Source organism: Ambystoma mexicanum, chromosome 6q, assembly GCF_040938575.1.
Source record: "Ambystoma mexicanum isolate Mex_15411 chromosome 6q, UKY_AmexF1_1, whole genome shotgun sequence".
Classification (NCBI taxonomy): domain Eukaryota; kingdom Metazoa; phylum Chordata; class Amphibia; order Caudata; family Ambystomatidae; genus Ambystoma; species Ambystoma mexicanum.
In genome coordinates, this window is record NC_090937.1 from 1,380,456,825 (window position 1) to 1,380,478,122 (window position 21,298).

General features: G+C 42.1%; 1 protein-coding gene across 1 annotated transcript in view; it reads right to left on the bottom strand.

The window, feature by feature from the left end:
* The window catches only part of ACOX3 (acyl-CoA oxidase 3, pristanoyl), a 1,085,216-nt gene that overhangs the window by 647,883 nt on the left and 416,035 nt on the right, over nucleotides 1–21,298 (bottom strand). Inside the window, exon 9 of the mRNA XM_069632027.1 lies at nucleotides 4,836–5,018. Coding sequence (XP_069488128.1) covers nucleotides 4,836–5,018 — 183 coding nt within the window. The remainder of the gene's footprint in view (nucleotides 1–4,835; nucleotides 5,019–21,298) is intronic.

A 21,298-nucleotide genomic window follows, 5' to 3' on the forward strand; every position in this document is an offset into this window, starting at 1 on the left:
AACCAGGAAGTTACTATAAACACCAGGAAGGAATGTAAAGAAAGTATCTGCTATGGGCTTTTTGTGTGCCTATGCCAGGCCTGCCAAGCCTCCACCCATCTTACCCCAACTACCTGCCTGGTACCCATGACACCATTCACATTTTCTTTAATTAATCATATTGGTCGGCAACTTATTTTGGCACAACCCTTACTTGAATCTACCAGTCAGCACATACATAGGCGTCAAGTAAAAATTATGTTTTATTTTTTATTTCATTCAATTCAAAGTGAGAGTTCAAAAATCCTGTCACTTCGAATATATAACATATATTACACCATTTCAATTCATTTCAATTCATTTGGCTGTAATTGAGATTTGTAACATCTTACAGTGATATATGGATTAAACTTTTTGCAACATCATGGACTAAAACATCACAAACATTTTTATCTGACTTTTATTAATTTTGTCTGAACTGGATTCCTACATACATAACTTACCACTTGACATAATACATGTATCCTCTCTTTTACAAACTTCCACACCATCTGGAATATTTCAGGACCAAAGAAACAATGTGTCATCACTGTTGATTAGAATCACTCAAAAGTAAACAATAGTAAGGCTAGCCTCGCGGCCAATTAAACACTTTCCAAAATGGCTGCGGCACGTTTTGGAACGTATGACGTCATCGCGTCACGCGCACGTGATGACATCATTACGCGCCAAATTGCACAATAAAAGTGTAAACAGGACATTCTTGAAAACAATAGCGGATCCTGGAGAGAACGCACAAGGCAATCGGACCTGGCGAATACTAGGAAGAGTAAGGTAAAGCGGACCTCTTTTTCTCTTGTTTTCTGCTTTGTAAAAACCAGTATATATTAGTTCAGCCACGCTTTAGAAAAATCTGAAATATTTAAAGTTTACAAATCTTTTTAACTATTAATCACTTAAGCAAATTTTGGATAGAGTAGCTATATATACCCCCCACCTAGAAAATAGCTAGGAAAAATAAATTGATCAAACAACGCACTAGGACGTCAGAGAACTAACCGGTCCTTCTGGAATTCTTTTTAGATCCATCACCTTTGGCGAAAAGAATTCCCTTCGAAAGACTTAAAATTAAAATAATTTAAGAAAGTGAACACCACGAAGGGGTGAGTTAATCCAACTAACAATTACATACAACTGAGTCCCTATTCTTCAATCATTTCCATATTGGGAGATCATATAATGTTCATGGGAATACAAAATCATGTATAAATGGTGAACTTAACACAAATCAATATTTGAGATAATTTGTATTAATTGTTTTTAAAGCCCTAATTTCCCTTATTTTTGTGCAGAATCTCTCCTGAAGAACCACGGCTAAATGCTGTGGAGAAACACGTGTTGGGAGATTATATGTGTTTCATGGGAATTCAGTATCATTCATAAATGTATGAAGTCAATACATGGAAAATGAATGAGTAACCACTTTGGATGTATGAAGCTAATATATGGAAAATGAATGAATAACTACTACAGATTGATCAATGCTATGTATGAAACCAATACATGGAGAATAAATCCATTTATAACTTAGAAAACTAAGAGTCTTTCTCATTACATTTGGTACTGGGCTCGCACAAATCACAAGTGACAACGTAAGAGGAAGAAAATTCAGACATTATTGTTTCAGCCACAATAGAGACACTTGGAGTGCAGATCAGAGCACAAAACACAATATTGGCACAAAAGAGTCTCCCTTGAGAGGACTATAAGCCAACAAAGGTTGAATCATTGAAACAAAGCATATGAAGAACTGTTTGGAGAAAAACATATCATTGTATTTGGTGATCTCCTAGTTAATTAGGATGAAAGGCCAACCCAATTCAAAACATTAGGTGTGCTGTGCCACACTCTGCTGCATGGGTAATGTAAATGCAATGAGGTATCACTTCCTCTACAGAGACATTCTACAAACCATCCGTCAGCCATGGTCACATACCAAGAAACATAAGAATTGCTGAACTTAGTGCGCATGTTAAAGCAACTTGTAAAGTGGATTTTTAAATGAACTATATAGAGAAAAGACATCAGGTCCCCATCTGATGAACACACCAAAATCAACAATGTGTGTGTTTAAGTTCAGTCCTTATAGACTGTGCCCAATTTAATGTCAAAATGCTTCAAAAGTGAATTTCAACTGCATCAGCAAATTGGAAGTACATGGTATGCCACTCCTTATGTGTCATCAAGCCACTGCATGCCTAACAATCAATGAGACTCCTGCATCCAATATGTTTGGATTAGAAAAAGCACTCACTCTCTGGGGGTTCCATGTAATAATGTCCCCTCAAAAATATCGTCATGCAAAAAAATAATTGCTGAAAAATTGCTGTTTTTTGTGGGGATATTATTACATGGAACATGTGGGGGACACCCCTGCAACCCCCAAACCATTTTTATTGGTCGTGGGTTGCGGGGGACGCCCCTGTAAACCCCGCCTGCCCTTGTGCCTATATACAACCTTTTCCCAGCAACATTATATACGGCGACCATATATAGAGGGATGTTTTTACCTGATACCCTCTCTGTGTCAACTGCAGACTAATTCCAAGTTACAACTTTGATGTAGATCAAGGTATAGCCAAAAGAGCAATGGCTATTGTTAGTTGTTGGTTAACAGCCATATCTAAATAGAAATAACAGGCAGTTTAACACTGTCAAATTTGACAAACTAAGGGAAAATAAAAAAAGATTCCCTGCACAACAACACGTTTTCTAATTTTAAAATATATGCATGCAAGAAGAGAACAATTGTCTTTCTCTGTAACAATTCACAAGTCACAGATGCATTTGTAGAAATATTTGACAAAATAGGAGAATTTAAAAAGAATTTCGTTGCACATCAACACATTTTCTAATTTTCAAATATTTTTATGTACGAAGAGAACAATTGCCTTTCTCTTGCATACGCTGCAACAATTCACAGGACTAACCATAGACCATACACTTTTAGACATAGGCAATAAAGTATTTAAGGAAATGATGAGTTATGTAGCACTATCGTTTGTTCGTATACTTACAGGTCAATTGTTTCTGTCTGAAGTGCAAGGCAAGCATAGCAAAAGCAGACATCCCTTTAATTCTCAAAAATAGCAGACTACTATGGTACAATGTAACATCACACTTGGTACTATACCCTGTACCTGGAAAAAGAAAGCCTACAAAAAGATAACTATTGCTAAATTAAACCACATCAATCAGACGTCTCTTTAAAACCATTAAAAAAAAACAGTCCCTTCAAATTTCAGAAACTCACCGGAGTCAATTGCTATGCAAATGTTGCAATCAATCTTTTCTTTCAATTGTCACCACTTATGAACAATATGTACTTACATGACAAAGAACAGCTATGTTTGCAACTCCTTTTCCTGCAAAGAAATACAATAAACAATCCTGACACAATCTACACTGTATGAGGGATAAGACCGATAATGGACCAATTTTGTTAAATTCACCATAAACACACAAGAGGAACGGCAATAATTCCTCATGTACTTACCAGAAAGCTTAGAGAAAGAACACATTCCTGTTAATTAAATTCTAGAGAGTCCATACACTTTGAAAAATACATACAGACTCTGCAAACATGTTTCATGTGACAATGTTCCAAACAAACTATTTGTATATATCGCTATAACAAATCTGATTACCTTAACTATCTCTTATCCAAGTTTTTTTTCACTGAATTTCAAAGGTATTTTAGCTATGTATTTTGCCTGTTAAAGTTGATCAGAGGTTTTGTTATACTATAGTTTCTTTGGGGCACACTCGCCATGGCATTCAGCTGTGACCATTGTACCTGTTGCACCAACAGATTTCTATGGGGCCCACTAGGTGGCTAGTGGCCCCAGCCGTCGGACGTGGCCACTTTACGTGTTCCACTAATAGGTTTCTTTGGTGCCCTTTAGCCATTACCTTTGGACATGGCCACTGTACATGTTGTTCTGATAGGTTTCTTTGGAGCCCATTAGCCAGGGCATTTTATATGTTCCACCAATACTTTCTTTCCAAAGACCCATTTCCCCCCGCATAGTGGTTGTGATGTCTGCAGGCGTAAAACAAATTGTTTCAACCCGCTTCCCGCGGTAGTGCTGATTTCTCTAATAATTAATAAAAGGAGCACAAATTGCTGGGGTAACCACCCGGTATTCATCGGATAAGCAAAACAATTCTTGAAAATCCAAATCACTTCCCCATCCTTGCAGGCACTCACCACATGCCTTACTCCTCTTTCCTTGTTCCCCCACACCTACAACTTGCTTTTTCCCCTCCCTGGCACCCCTATCATTCTTCGTTTGTGTGGGGCAGTTGCTTTTACGAGCATGTCTTGTGAGATTACCCCGATAAGCAGAATATGTTCAAACTGTAACTGACTCCCCAGACCACGCCCACTTCCCACCTTCACAGGGGTTCTTTGTCGCTCCCCACGTATAGCCTGATGCAAGTGCATCCATTTTCCTCCTCAAATAGCTTTTTGTACACTTTTTGTTTTAGGATTACCCAGGTATTGGCACAGCATCGGTTGCATTGAGCTAAAAAAATGAAAATAAAAGGCTACTTTTCATTTCTGAAAAGTCTCTCTGCTGCAATGCACCATGGGAGATACACTTTTTTGGGAGCGGGGGGCACCCCCTTCTCTGTTGAATCTTTTAAAAACTACTGGGCCAAATCCATCCAGCGAGTTAAAAGCCGCCCTATAATATCTATATATATATATATATATATATACATACATACACACACGACACTAACTACTGCAGTATCATAGATTAAATTGCACTCACAAACATATATTTTACCTGCAATTGGTATTCGATTACTGGAATTTCACAATCGTTTGTTGGTCCAAACTGACATCGAGTTGCAGAAAAACGTAGTGCTATGGAAACTGCAAGCTTCAAGTTGGTAGTAGCCATTGCTGTGATGGAAACCCTACCGGTGGACAATGCTCCCAAAGAAGCTCCCAAACGCTGTCTGAGATCCTAAGGAGAAAACAGACAGCAATGATTACAGGAAGATTATACATTCAGCAAAAGTACTTGCTACACGCAGGTCGCGTTACAATAGTATTTCCCACGGGTTCTCCCAACTCATCATTCAGCACAATTATAAATTATAAGTATTTTCTTGGATAACACGTTAACATGCGTTTATTTACAGTCGCTCTCCAGCTCCTATTCCCAAATGCAGAGAAGGGGCACAGAGTCAAGGGAACACATCTGACGTGCGTTTCTTTCCTTGTGTAAACGCTTCATTTTAGTCCTGCACGAGATTTTCATGCAGGCGTAAAACTAAAGGATTCTTATGAAGTCAGCCTTGAATCGGCACCAGCTAATGAGCAGGCAGATTCTAAGGGAATTCAATAGTAAACGCAACCAGCAAAGCACACTCTGCAGTGGCAGTTACCTGTTTGAAAAACAGGAGAGCACATGATGTGCCTTGTTTTACTCTTTACTTTTGCACTCCACCTTGCAAAAGTAGAAAAATGTATGCATGGGGCCCAAAAGCATGCAAGTGAATGTTGGTTCTGCCCTGCATACAATTTACATGTCTTACAAAAAGACCCCCTCTGTGAAATGTTAGTTTGTAGAACGTAAATCCAAGCAGACACAGGTATTTGTGTCACTTTAACACCCTTCACTGAAGGGATTAGAAAATGACATGCGCATTTAACAAGGATTCCTACGGGATCCGTCAGTAATAAACTGGAGCTAATCGTTTGTGGATTCTCTAGGAATCCAATGTCTTTAAACCAGCATCAAAATCATACCCGTGTAAATGCACCTGGCAGGAGGAGGCCACGATGCTACTTGTGTTCCGAGCACCACTCCGCCACGTAAAACATGATTTCTACCCTACCTTATCACTACAATGTCCCTTAAGTAATGACCGAAGAACTATAGTGCTGGACGCACGACAGGTGGGATTACACTTCAAAAATAATGTCCCATTTAGCTTGTCAAATATGTGAGGTCATCTCTTATAAATGGATTTACAGGCTGAAAAAAATAAAGGGAACTTTCCAAACAGTTATACAATGGGATGGACAGGTTTTGTAAAATAGGTTGTGTCAGTGATTCAACCGAAAATTTGAGCATTTGCCATTTGTTTGCTGGTGTACTAGAGTTTGCTATTTGTAACATAAGGGAAATTACGAGGTAAAACGACTTGGCCAGACACAACGTAGAGTCAAGTAGGCAAGCCAAGATTAGAGTTTCACAAAGTCTCCTGACAAACAAAATACAAAGAATCAACTAGGCCTACGGGAATGTTTCACAGAAAAAAATCATTACACTTTATTGGTATTTCTGTACAGAAATATTGTTCATCAAATTATATACTTGACAGACAGATAAACAAGCATTCAAATCATAGGTTTGCACAGCATGAGTAGGGTAGGGGGGAAATAACAAAGAATTGTCCAGCATGTCATTGAATAGGTCATTTTTTTAGATTAAGCCTATTACATGCAGTTAAAGTTAACTAAAGCATTGTTTGGTATACACAGATTTACAGTTCTGATGTTTGCTCTGGAATGAGGACTCAAAGAAAACAGACGTATTTTAAGACACAGACACACGGGTGAAAATGCACACACACACACACACACACACACACAACGTTTGTCTATGTATTAACGCATGCAGCAATGTGCACCCCATGTACAAATATTCATGTGGGGGCACATGTGTGTGCATGTCGAGGGTGTGTTGCTCCATAGGTCTAAATATGTAAAACACATGCTTATCAATGTGGGAGTCCATGTATGTACATGAGGGGATGCCTCTTTGTGTGGAGGTGTGCAATGGTAGAGTCTGTGGTTAGAAAAGGCTCAAAGTTGCTTGAGTGGGTAGAATGTCAAAATCAGCTTCCAGTTGGTTTGGAGGAAACAGAGCCCAAGGCTGTTCCATTTGATTCCAGATTGCTGTGGCCTGTCGAATGTATTAGAGGAAAGGTAATCCTGCTGCGGCTATTTGCAGCCAGGATGGGTGCCACAGATCTCTTGCAGGAGTTTAGGTTACCAGTGTTTCAGCAACAGGCAGGGGACATTGGGCAGACTGGTACCCCAACAAGGTTCTAGTAACATCCTCCTTTTGAGTCCAAACATGATTCAACTATACAGCCTATTAGATAGTCATTTTTTTTTACAGTAGATCTGTTCGTTTCAACCCTTCTGTGAGGGCAAATCTCTTTGTAACAAAAGCATTTGCCTTTTTGTGCCCGATCTCAGAGTGCCTTCACTTATTCGTCATTTTGGACTCGTTTAAAAGGCAGTCGTAAAAAAAAAAAAATGACTGACCATGAAAGAACATAGAATCCAATATTGGAGATAGCAGGAGCTCTTCGCTGGTATCAACCAGCATTGTTTCAGTGCTCGTCTGTGAGAACCGAATGGACTGCTTAACATGGAATAAAGCTTTGATTTCACTATAGTCCTGTAATTGTTTAGAGACCACTCTTTCAATAATGTTGGCCTAAAATGGGAGGGTCATAATGGGGTAATACAAGGAGGTGGAGTCAGCATCCATCTTTCTTCAGTAATGGCATGATTATAGCTCATTTTAGTGGGTGGGATGAACCCACTAGAGAAGGAAACATTGCATAAAGATGCACTGGTGGGTATGGGGAGTGTTTATAAGGTGGTCAAGAGAGACGTGGTCAGTTGGGCAGAACAAGGGGTAGCTTTGGGTTTACACAGTTTAACATTTTTATGATGTCACAGTGTTCAGAGTACCTTCCAGGGAGAGAGGTAGTCAAGCTTAGAAGGACGTGTTTATCTTCATGACCAACCCCCCACCACCCCCCAGTATTATTAAAAAATAAAAATAAAAAAATCCCCAAAAATACGGTAATTTCTCAGTAATTAATTTCTTTCTGATCATTTCACGGTAATCCTAGAATATATATTTTCTTTGAGCTATCAGCCTTTAAATTGTCAGCAAAATAGTACTAGTTTCCTCCTACCCTCACCTTTCATGAGTAACGGTTGGAGGTACAACCACTAGTTGAAGGCATTGACTACGATTTGGAGGGTGCTAAAATGAACAGAGAAATTATGCTATATTACGGAGGTTGGTTAACAAGCCATCTGGACCACTAGTGAGGATTAACAGGCGAAGAAATGGGCAAGAGGTGTGCTATGGTGATTTTGAAAACATTGTTGAATATGTCACCCGCCCCTTTGACAGTCTGGGGAGAGTTGTTGGCCAGATGAGGGAGCTACAGATTTAGACAATGTAGCAGATGTAATGCAGTGCCATATGGTTTCAGGAGAACCCAGGCCACATTTGCATAGTCTCAGGGGCATGAGACTGATAGGCGAGCTGAGGAACCTCATGATAAAATTAGTTGGGAGACAGGTTGAGGGAGTTCGAGTGACAGGTCACAGTGGATGAGCTTGCAGCAGTGCCGGAAAGGGCAGGACAACAAAGAGCCCATCAAGAAGGCACAGGCAAAATTGCCCAGACAAGACAGTGAATGGCAACCAACCCATTGGTCTTGTCTGCACAGAGGCAAAATCTAATTTTGAAGAGCATATTGTGTGCACAATAGACACCACCTGGTGCAAATGTGAATTAGAGGAACAATATACAGTTCCGCATCATTCATGCCCCCCTGAGCTCCCCACCCCCTGATTAATAACAGGGAGCGCATCATATCTATAGCATTAGGTGTAGCATGCAACGGATTAAAGATATTAACTACAACAGGTTCGGGGTAGATATCGATGGTGACACAATTAATTATACCTACAACATTCAGCTCTGAAGGTCAGTCGACATCTATCACATTAGGTACACGACTTGATGCTGTAGGTTTATTACACTTCATAGAACCAGGTAAGACAGAGCACACAAATGAGGGTAGACACAGTTGTTAAGTAGTTGATGTCTCCAAAATAGATGCCAATGTGTTGAGTAGGTGGTGCTTTCATGGTGGAGGACATTGAGTGGTACATACACAAGTGATGGAGCCCTATCAACACCAGCCCAAGCTCTCACTATTCCCTGTGGTAACATCAGGAGAAATAGCTAAAGAGGGGAGGCTTTGCTAAACAGTGCACAGTGGATGAGCAAAGAATGTGGCCATCTCATCCCCCAGGCTAACATTGATCTCACTGTCCCACAGAATCCTGGATGACACAGTTTGAGGGTTGTCTGTGAATGACATTGCACAGGTGCTTCAGTGGCATTCTAGCATTGGCAGGCTACTTTGGTTGAGTGTGGGTAGATGGACATCTGTGGCCATGATGTGTAGCATGATGCAGACTGGTCATAGGTCGTTAACCTTCCACAGACTGACTTTGCTTCGGCATTTTCCTTGGTGCAGATGGATTGGGCATTAGTTTACTATACCAATGTGTCACGACCCTCAGCCCTGATCCCCACTGGCAAACCCATTGGCCAGGTGGAATCAGGGCTCGGATCACTAATAAAGCCTGGCATCCACTTCTCAGCCCCTCTTGGAGCCAGTCATGGCGCCTTTGGCACCAGGCTCTTCAGTAAGGAAAGACATCTGCTTGAGGAACTACTTTATTTAGGCTTTCAGCCAACATGGAGGCATCCACATAGCTTGGTTCCTAGAACCAAGCTATGCAGTCTAGTGTTTTGGGTGTGGTGGCCTAGGGACTACTTTACAGTGGCTATTTAAACCACACCCGAACAAGACAACACGCTTCGCGTTACTTTGCTTCTAGCAATGTGACGCTCACCGTGTCCAGCTTTCTCACAAGCCTGGTGAATTCCGGCCCTGCAGAAAAACCAAGAACATCGTTAGCAGCAGAATCTTACCTGCATTCATCATCCTTCACTGCTCGCAGCTCCTGGGCAGCTCTGTTTGTGGAGTTCACCGCCCTGATCGAAGGACCTGAGAAAAGGAGAAAGACATCATTAAAGGAGGTAGTGGAGACATTACAACCACAAAGCACTTAAAGACTTACCTGGTTGGTTGCTTTTCGGCCGGCATAGCTCTGGAACTCCATCTGTGCTGGGAACTCGCCGCGACCTACGAAAAGAGAAAAGCACAGGTCAGTGAGGACAAGACATCGCTGCGCTACGCAAAGCGCCTCCTTACCGCATCATAGCGCTATAGCGCGCCATCATCTCCAGTTCTCAAAGCGGCCACTCCGCGCTCCTAGGGAGATAAAAAAAGAGACATTTAGAACAGAGAAAAGGCATGCAAGAATTACGACGCCATCAATCGCAATAAGACGTACCTGAAAGACACTACAAGGGCAGCAGTCAGTGAAGTAACTGGACCGCCCGCGCCCATAAAAGACAACGCGCCCCTGCCCAGAGAGCAGGACGGAAGGCCCACCGATTCCGACAACCAGGTGAGAAGAGAACCTGGAGGGGCTGGAAACACAAGGGAGGTGGGGGAAAACTTACCTTGGTCGCCCAGTCCTAATATAGTCTTCATTTCCACGCGGAATCCCATCTACACCGATACCACACCAGGGAATCATTGGGAAGGGCACCAACGACCAACTGGCTGGGTGGCGTCCCCGTGAATACCAGGTGAGCGTAACACAATGGCTCTCAATATGTTGCTTCTAGTTTGCAAGTAGTAGCAGGTGACTTTTGTTTTCTCTCTTGTCATGTGGATGTTGTATGACATATGGAGCCATCTCTTCTATTGGTATACTTTGTGTGCATTTACAGATTTCACTCTTCAGACTGTGTGGCAGGAGTCGCTCTCCGGCTCTTGCGTCCCATGCATACCAGGGACCAGTAAGCCCTCCCTGCTTCCTGGTTCTTGTCTGCCATGAGCGTGTTAGCCGGATGCCTACTGTGGTGACCTGGAATGAAGAGTCTGACCAAGTGGAGGTATGTTTGTTGCTACAAACCTTTTTTCAAAAATAAATGCAATCCAATCTATCCCTAAAGGTGGATGTGGTTTCCCTACCACTACAAAATGAAAGCCCGGGTCTGTCGGGAAGCCTGTGATGTCCAAAGCAAAGGTACCATCCTAGTCAAAACCCCTGCCCCTGTCACTTAAACACAAATAACTAAGCTAACAAAAGAGTTATTTTATTCTAGAACAGGAGAATGACTCCCTTCTTCGGGGTAAAAGTCTCTCACAGTTTGTATCTTACAAAGTTCTGCAAATATTATTGGACTATTACAATGGCTCCCTTCTCCTAGTTCATAACCAGCTTTTAGCATGGTTTTCTTAGCCTGAACACAGTCTTTCAACTTGCTCCACCAGGATGATGGATAGACGCCCCGAGCTCTCCTTGACTCTTCAATGTTCTCTTGAGTTACTTCAATTTTAGATTCTTCAATAATTCTTTAACTTCCTTCCACGGATTTAGTGTTATCTTTACTTGAACAATGTCTTTCAACTTGCCCACACTGGGACGAAGAAGAGGCTCCCTGTGTACTTCTTCACTCTTCAATACCACAGTCTTATGGAACTGGTCTACTTCTTTCTTGTCTTTTTGTTTTGCATTCTCAAGTTTCCCGCCCCACTCCCCGACTTACTACCGTTGGCGTTACCTTGTCTCAGGGAACTCTGTGCTGGTTTCACCAGGGGCTGCAGGTTCATTCTCTCGCTTTCTTCTTTTGCTATTCTTCGTCCTGCTTGACTTTGCAGGCTTTTACTGCTGGCTGTCTGAGCGCAATTTCAGATGAAACGGTCCACCTGTTACAGTTCATGCAACCACCTTAGTTACTTGTACTGCCCATGCAATGCCTCCGCAGCCCCGCAGTACGCTAGTGTTGGTGCTCTCAGCATAGTACTTGGACCTCAAAGTCCAATCAACACAGGTCACGCCACCACCGCAATGGCTCTCATCTTCAAGAATGCCGACTCCCAGCAAACCGACGAGACGCTTTCCTGGTGTCCCTCAGTTTGCTCTCGACACTTCACACTGCTTCTTTGCCACAGCCTTCGAACGCCCTGTTTCCAACTCGCAGGCTTTTTGGCCACCTCCTAGCTCGCCGACATCTCCTTCCGGAGGTTGCTCTCCTTGTCAGTTTTTTCTGTTTAGCTTAAGTAGCTGGGACTGCCCCAGCATAACGTCAGTTTGAATGACAACAACTGGTCGAACACTCTTCATGCCTGAGGGTAGCATTCTTGGGTTCTTCTTCGTCCCAGTACCTATCATAGTGAGACCGTCTGACACATTGTCTCATACTTTACCATAGGAAATAAAGGGTTGGGTATTGTTTTAACGGAGGGAGATAACGGAGCTGTGTCCCAGATGTCCATCCTTGTCCCCAGGAGGGAAGTCCATCCACCTGAGATCCTCCCACGTAGTACCATACCAGGGGGACTTTCGGTTACCGGACTCGCCTCCCTAGCCTCATGGAAAGAGGCTGGCCTCTGGGGAGAAGTGACTTCATCTGGAAGATCGTTAAACTATGGTGCAGCTGAGGTGGTGGCTGCGAGTATGGTGGGAAACAGCATGTAAGGGAAAAAAACATTTTTGTTTGTGTATGCTTGTATGGTGTAATGGAGGTTTGTATGCATAACTATATGTGTGCATTGGTGCGTGTGCATATGTGTGTATGTATGAAAGCAAGGGTGTGTCTGTAAGTGCACACAAATAAATGAACGCTGTGTGAATGGTGAACATGGGTGCAAGCGCGTGTGTGAAGGAAGTGTGAATGTTCTGGGTGCTCATTTGTTTGACAGAGAAGCTGTATGGGTGAGTGACTGGTGGGTGAAATTGTGTGTGTATATCTGTGTGTGTGCGTATGTGTAGGGGGGCCTAGGGATGAGCATTGGAGCATGGAAATTGTTTGACATGGATGGCCATGTTTACTGGTGTTTTTGAGCAAAGCAAAGCCACCACCAACATTTAGTATGTTCTTACGTGGGACTACTGGCATATGTTGGCAAAGCCATCATGAACATGTTTTTTATAGCATCATTACTTGCATTATGGGCAAAGCAAACATGAGTATGTTCTTATGTGGGAATACTGGCATATGTAGGTGCACCAGTATGGACATGGGGGATACGATAGGTATGCACATGTTTTTTACACTTGCAGAGTACTGGCATGTAGTGGCCAAAGGCATTATGAAACTTCATTGGACAACCTCCTGTTTATTGTTGGTGACTTTGCATCTAATGGGCCTTTTTCTTGTCTTACGCTACACAACCGACCGTAAACTGTGTCGATAGTTACCTAATTTATCACAGAAAGTGTACTGTAAAACGCACCATTTTAACTCATAATTTAAAAATATTTCTATGGAGGGATCCCATTCGAATCTGCCTTGATTAGTTAGTGCTCCACTGCTACGCTCGGTTGATCCTGCACGTTCGGGCAGGGGCAGAACAAGCCCTCTTCCCTCTGAGGGCTTCCATTAGCTCTACGCCCCACTTGTTACACAATCCTGGCTGCGCCTCTAGGAACTGGATCATTTCAAAGAAGCATCCTTGGCAGCACTGATGTTCCCATGAGAGTGAGGAAAAGTAGCAAATTATTGTTTAGCTTGTTCATCTCAACTTCCCATACTGCTTTGCTTATGGAGGGATGTATTATGGCAAGGAGTCTCTCATCATTAGTTACAGTGAGCCTGTTACACGGTAAAAGCCGACATGGCATGTGGGGTTCTCTTTTTGGGTGTGATGTTCTCCTGTCATGTGTGGGGTTGTTTTGAGCAAGGTCGTTTTTTCGCTGAAACCTCCTTATGAATTTACGGACAGTGTAATGTGCCAGTGGAGTGTGCTTGTGGAACTTCACCCGTGTGCCCTCTTTCTGGCCAAAACGAAGTCCACTAGACTGCTTGGAAAACTGCGGCATCATATCCATCCAGCTCATGATACGGATTGCTCCTCAAGATGCTATTAGCTGCTCAGTGCTAGCAGCTGTGCTACATCGGTCCTATGCTAGTATGGGTGGGCAGGGATTGTTTCATAGGTGGTGAAGCTCAGCCTTGCATGTGTTTCCTTGTGATGTGTATGTGGTGAAGGGATTCATGATGTATTGGGGTGTCTAACATGCATTGTTTTCACATTTGAGTAGCAGGAAAGGTCCAAGCTATTGTTTCGTGTCCATGTTTGTCAGATTTGATAAATGCTTCTCTGTTTGGTCACATATTTTCCTTCTGTTCATTATTTCCACCGACATGTCAATATATATTTCCTTGTACCTTGTAAATTCCTTGTACATTTCATTGTACATTGGTGTCCCATTTATTTGTAATAACATCACAGAAATTACAATACAAATGTTTTATGTCCATTGAGTTGTTTGTCTTAGAATATTAGGTGTTTGTTTCTGTTTGTTGTTTTGTTTATTGGATCAACAAGTGACAGTATCAAGATCTACGTTTCAATGGTTATTTCAACAAAGCGAAAATTAAGGATTATGATTCATTGAGGTAGTCAGACATATCGATAGAACTGTAGTCCTCAATCCTTCAGTCTCTAACATTAGAGCTCACCATTCTGGCAGGCATACCATTACTTACAGTGTCTAGTGTATTCAGTGCCCCTACACTTCTTTCTTGGGTCAATGTGATGGCTTGCTTGGCTTTTGTAAACTGTGTCTGGACGTTGCACTCCTTTTTAAAAATGTTATTGTGCTTTGTCAAAAAAGTTAAGACTTTTCACAAGAATCAACATACAGTAATAAAATTCAACTCTCCGTACTTTCACAATTTCCATTGTCAACAATGTTTCCTGCTCTGACACCATTCTCTCCTGGAAGAAAGGTGTTGCTAACCACCATTCTTTATTTACAAATCTAGACAGTTTTGTGACTCTTAGGTCCCATGTGCCATCACAGTCTATTAATATATGTATCAAAGTCTGGGAACCTGCTCCTCCACATAATGGGCATACGTTATCCTTGTACTCTTCCTTATGCCCAAAATGTACAATTTCCCTCGTCGGCAGGAGGTTATGATATGATATGATAGGTTATTTATAACGTGCTTAATACCCAGAGGATTCTAAGTGCGGACCCAGGGATCGAACCTGTGGTGCTCCCTATCGTCTTGCTTCCAAGGCGAGCACGTTGCCTACTGAGCTATCCTCCCGAGACCACTTGTGGCGAAACCTCAGGAAATCCGATCTCTGATGGGGAACCGGAAATCGCCTTAGGTACATGGGCCACCAAGCCTTAGGCTTATCTAGGCACGACAATGACTGGAACAGAGACAACCTACGCATAGATGAGATCGAAGTTATCCAATCCGTCCTTTTCAAAGCCTCTTTGACGATCATGGGATTTTGGACCAGATCTCTTTCCATACGTTCACAACCCATAAGAATTTTTGGCACGTGAACTTTCAAACCGATCAGATAATAGTTAACACTTCCCCTTAAAGGAATGGTTGGGCAAAAAATTTTTATTGCAAAAAAAGATGGGCAATAATAAAAAAATAGATTGGCACTTTTTTTTTTTAAGTCCCTATGTAATATTTTGAGCAATTGAAGCTCAAAATTTACAAAAGCAAGCACATGGGGGCATCCATTTTGGATACCCGCCTGTGCTTGCTTTTGCTTTTGCGGCACTAATGAAGGAAAAGCCAGCGAGCTGTATTAAACAAAAGCTACCACTGGGTGGCTTTTCCTTCACTGGTGCCGGGACTCGGAGGACGCAGACCGGACACTACAGGCAGAAAAGCTGCAGCTGCATCTCGGTAAGTGCTATTTTTTTTGTTTAAAAGCACTATCTGCAGGTTTTTTTTTCCTAAGTTTTCCGGACTGGAGGAGCTTTAAATTCGACCCTCGGTTTGAACTCCAGCGCCCTGGGCCTCTTCCAAACATTGTGAACGACCTAGCACGCCACAAACAAAAAGCGTGCAGGTGAAAGACATTTTACCAGCTAGAGATGGTACGACAAATTTGTCAGCTCAGCAAAACGGCTCTGTAAATGTGGTCCAGGAAGCGTCTCAAAACAACACAAATGCGACGGCCGAAATTAATGAACACCCAGTAAATACTAATCAGTCAAATAAAGAGCTGGACATGGAAAGCTCTATGAAGGCCAACATATCGGTGGCCACCTCAATTCAAATACACAACAATGTGCTGGCTGCAACATCCCTCGCATTGATACCATTTGTAAAACTATATGAATCGCTGAGTGACTCATTAAATGATCAGGGAGCAATGCTGTCTCAGCTAGATACAAAACTGTCAAATCTGGCTCACAGCTACTTCCTGTTACAACAAAAGAGTGAAATGGAAGCAAATGTAACATTACAATGGCCAAACAGATTAGGAGATCTTGCAAAGAAAGAGCATACCAACTCTGCTGATCTCATGGAAGCAATTATGTGCAATCGAGTGTATGAAATGGTTTCGTCATCTAGACAAAAGTCGACTCCAGGCAGTGCCCCAACTTAATAATCTGCTCTTGAGTCAACAAACTGGGGCCTTCACCACATTGGGAAGTAATGGGATCCCCCAAGAAGTTTTGGCAATTAACAGCAATAACCAAACCAAAGCTGCATTGGCAAAACCAGCTACGCCGTTGTTTAAGTCAGATACATTAGCCATCTCAACAGCAGACAGAACAAAGACGAATCAAATAACTCGAGAAATGGCAGCCTTGCAACCTGCTAGAGCTGTAATTGATCTTGTGACTCCTAATGAACTATCAGTGAATCAGCCACTTTCTGAAGTAAAAGAAACACAGCTGAGTAACTTTGGCATTATTTCTGGAAGAGCAAAGACACTGGACTTAAACACAAAACCTCAAGAAAACGCCAAACAGAAAGTGGCAACCAATAAACACTGTATCAAGCAAAACCCGGCAAAAACCAAACAATTTATACGTAACCTATCAACTCAACAAAAGTCAGGATTACTGCAGCGTGACATGTCCTCAAAGACCCAAAAACATTCATTATTGAAAGAAAAAAAGGATACACCTTCTAACGTGACTGAGATGCATAACGCAAGACAGGTGTTGAATCCAAAAAAACGATTACAGTTGGATTCAGAAGCAAACTCAAATGACTCTGCCAATGGGTCATCAGACCAATGCGAGTGGCCCATTTATTCGATTGACTCAAATGAGGAGTCACTGACAGAGGATAATGAGGGTTCTTTGGCAGTTCCACCAATTCCGCCTATCCCAGTTTTTGCATTATCAAAACATAAGGCAAGTGACATCAGGGCCACTAAAAACATGGTTAAACCTAAGTTGGAATCCGATGCACAACCGACTACCGGCCCAAAACATTTAACCAAGTGCCCTAATACAAAGCCCAAAAGCCCTGAAAATCAACTAATTGCGCCAAAAGAAAACCTTACTAACAAATTCAAATCCAAGAATGATGTTAGCACAAAGGTCAAAACAAAAAGAACAACAACCACATGTTCTCTTTGAAAATGAAATAGTTCGTAAATGTGTGACCGGGAAGGTGAGGATTGAAAATATATTCCCTGACGGAAATGAAATAAATCTTAACAGAAGCAACGTGATGCCCTTACTACATATCATCCTTTCATTGCGCAAAAATACCTCGGAAGATATCAGAATTTATCTGAAGCTTGCTCTGACCAGGTTTTGTTACATATCAGTTCGCAGGAAGTATAACAAACGCTACTATTAGCCAAAGACGAACTTCTTTCCTATGGATTTGACTTTTCCGTTGCTAAAGAAGAAAAAAAACATCGGTCAGAGAGTATGTCCTCTGAAGAAGACGTAAGAACTACTAATGAAAAAAGAAGAGACATACTAAAGGACGTGTTCAAAATACACCCAACGGTACGAGAAGGTGAATCTCAGCCTCAAGTTGTCATCAAAATGGACAGGTCATGCCGGAATTAAATAGACCTGCAACAAAGAAAAGTCCAATGTGAGTTGATTTCCTGGAACACACAAGGCTTTATACACCTCTTGCAAGATCTTCCATTCTCCCTGGAAAACAACTTCGTCTTATGCCTACAGGAGTTGTGGCTACGTGAGCCCCCAGTTAGAGATGGATACACAATCTTGCTAAATCCTGCTGGAAAAAATAGGCGTGGCCGTCCATTTTCTGGTCTATTAACAATGGTAAAAGCAAAGAGGTGATGGCTGGAAGGTTTAGACTGAATCTTAACCACTGGCATTGCTCGGGGCAACCCTCCAGACCATCGTTCTTCGCCTGCCAAGCCATTACAGAAGGGGAAAGACCATATGCAAATCAGGCTTGGTCCCACCCCAAAGGGGGCAGTCCAGCCCGAACTGCTATGTCACATCCCTCCTGCACGAGACCACAAGCATCCCCAAACATGTTTCGGCCTTGTTGGGCCTCATCAGTGAGGAGTAGCTTGGGTCACTAGGCCCAGCAGGCACGGGACCCACGTCTGGGCATACCCGTCCCACTCGGGGTGGCAAAGCAAAAACAAAGAGGTGATGGCTGGAAGGTTTAAACTGAATCTTAACCACTGGCATTGCTCGGGGCAACCCTCCAGACCATTGTTCTTCGCCTGCCAAGCCATTACAGAAGGGGAAAGACCATATGCAAATCAGGCTTGGTCCCACCCCAAATGGGGCAGTCCAGCCCGAACTGCTAGGTCACACCTCTCCTGCACGAGACCACAAGCATCCCCAAACATGTTTCGGCCTTGTTGGGTCTCTAGGCCCAGCAGGCACGTGACCCACGTCTGGGCATACCCGTCCACCTCGGGGTGACAAAGCAAAAACACAGTGGTGAACAACTCGTTTGGATAGTCAATAAGCAACGTATATAAGCCTAACCTGTTTGTTCAAGGAATCTTGATGGAATTAAAGGTGGCAAAAAATACACAATTAAAAAAGTTGTTATTGATAAACATTTATTGGAACCCTAAAATCGCAATCACCAGTTACTTAACTGCATTAACTTCAGTAATACAAGACTGCTTACTCACATGTTGTGGGTTGCAGATACTAATAGGTGGTGATTTAAACTGTTCATGGTTTGATGACAAACCGAATTACATCTGGACCACAAATACGTCAGCCGACCAATGCTGGGAGAAGACATCTCTGGCGTCTGGCAATGGAAGCTTGCAACTGTGAAATGCTGAATAGAACGTCAAAAAGTGACAAACCACCTAAGTCCTCTTGGCACTGTGCGACAACGCACAAAACCTTGGATTACATATGGATTTCTAACAACTTGTGGCCCGAAATCAAGGACCTTAAAATATGTAAATCCTTAAATAGTGACCATGATCGACTTGAATTGTCTTGGACTCTCCATAGAATCATTCCAGACGCTAAATTTGAGACACCTGTAGAAGTCAACTGTGGTGGGAATAGATTGAGAATAAATACATCTAAATTAAACCAGCTAAAACAAAATATACAGTTTGGAAACTTGTCCCTAAGAAGTAAAATAAATGATATGCACCTATGCTCTCAAAATTATTACGTAGAAGTCCAATTAGGAAAAAGATAATCTCAAACACGGAATCATGTATTCAGTTCCTCTGTACATCAAGAAAAAAAGATGCTGAGGAAGGATTTTAGGAAATTATCAAAGCTACTGGGGAGCAACGCTAAACCAGAAATGAAAAAAAGAAAAATGAGATACAGAAACTGGTTGAAATCATTTTCTTTAATAAAGGATCAAGAAAGAGGCAAAAGAATTTTGAATCTGATTACTTATCACAAATCGAGAGAAATTTGGAAAATCCTAAACAACGGATCTCTAAATCAAGATGTGAAGCAGTCAAATGGAATACCGATCATGCTAACTATCGCCCGATTGCCCTTCTTGATATCATCGGTAAAATCTTCGCAATGTGTTTGCAATGTAAATTGTCAACGTGGGCAAATCAAGCAGGCTTGATGGACTGCCGACAAACAGGTTTTACCAAAGGTGTGGGGACTGATGTAAACCTACTAATATTAAATCTGTTAAAACTAGAGACACTGAAAAAAAAGTCCAAGCGTTTTTTTGCATTTATTGACATGCGCCAATCCTTCGACACAATAAATCTTGTCAAACTGTGGGAAAAGCTGACCAAGTGGTCTTGTCCATCGTCGTTATTCCAACCATTGATGGCCTTACATACTAACACCACGATGCGTTTGTGAACCAACGCACAGGGAGCGCTATCGAATGAAATTCCTACTACCAAGGGAGTCAAACAAGGCTGCCCTCTGGCTGCATTATTGTTTAAATTATTCATTTCTGACATTCCGACCGCACTCGGAGAAGTCAAGTGTTTCCCGCCGAAAGTGATACGGGCAGCAGCTTAGCTGGGCAATCTATGCTGATGACATTGTGCTCACATATCTCACTCAAATTGGTCTACAGAGGCTTCTTGTCAGATTTCAAGCTTACTGTGACGAAAATGAACTGATAATAAATGAGAAGAAGACATAGATCTTCACCATTGTTAAAGCTGAGACAAAGAAGGAAAAAACATTTAAGTGGACAGTTGGAGATGAAAAAATTGAAAAAGTCTCAGCCATTCGCTACCTAGAAGTACTTTTTAATAACTCAATAAGAGAGTGCGCCTGGTCCCTGGACCTAAAACATCACATGTCTGGTTTTGCACTGCATGGAGCACGAATACATGCTGAATATGGCAAATTCACAGTAATTCCTGCTCTGACATTTTATAAGCAGAAAGTCGTCCCTGCGATTAGTTCTGGTGCCGAAGCATGGTGGAACCTGAACCATCAATGTTGGGCAATTTAGAAGGGAAGTTCTGGAGACGTGTTCTCAGCCTACCATCTTACATCTCAATAAAAACTATTAGGCATGAACTAGGTCTTGATTCCCTCTATGTAACTGTGCTATGGAGATCCATCTCTATGTTAAGGAAAATATACTTAAATGATCCTGCTCCTGCCTATCGAATCTTGGCTTCGACCTCGCAGCATCCCCACAATGGTATCTTCAGGTGCTGGGCCAACAAAATAAAGTTAATTGTAGCCGAGGCCGAAATAAAGTGGGACACCGTGATGTCCTTCCCACAATTAGCCAAAAAAAACACTGCGGCAGTGGAGCTAGAAACAGAACAACGAAAACCACGCCGCGTTAAAGACCTCTCTGTACTTAGGTCTAGCGGCTAACAGCTTAGATCTGTTACCAAAATATCTTAAGAAATTTCCCTCAAGGTACCACCGCAACAAGTTTTTGAGGCTACGGATAAATGCATACCAAACAAAAGATGTACTTTGGATCAAACATGATATCGACACAATTGATAATATTTGTAGATTCTGTTTGACTGCGAAGAATTGTTAAAACATCTGATAACGAAATGTGCCAAATTAGTAAGTGTCAGATCTCTTTTGTTAGGGAACTACGCTCCTGTTTACAACAATATAGAAGATTGGTGGTTCACAATGCTTTCAAGCAAC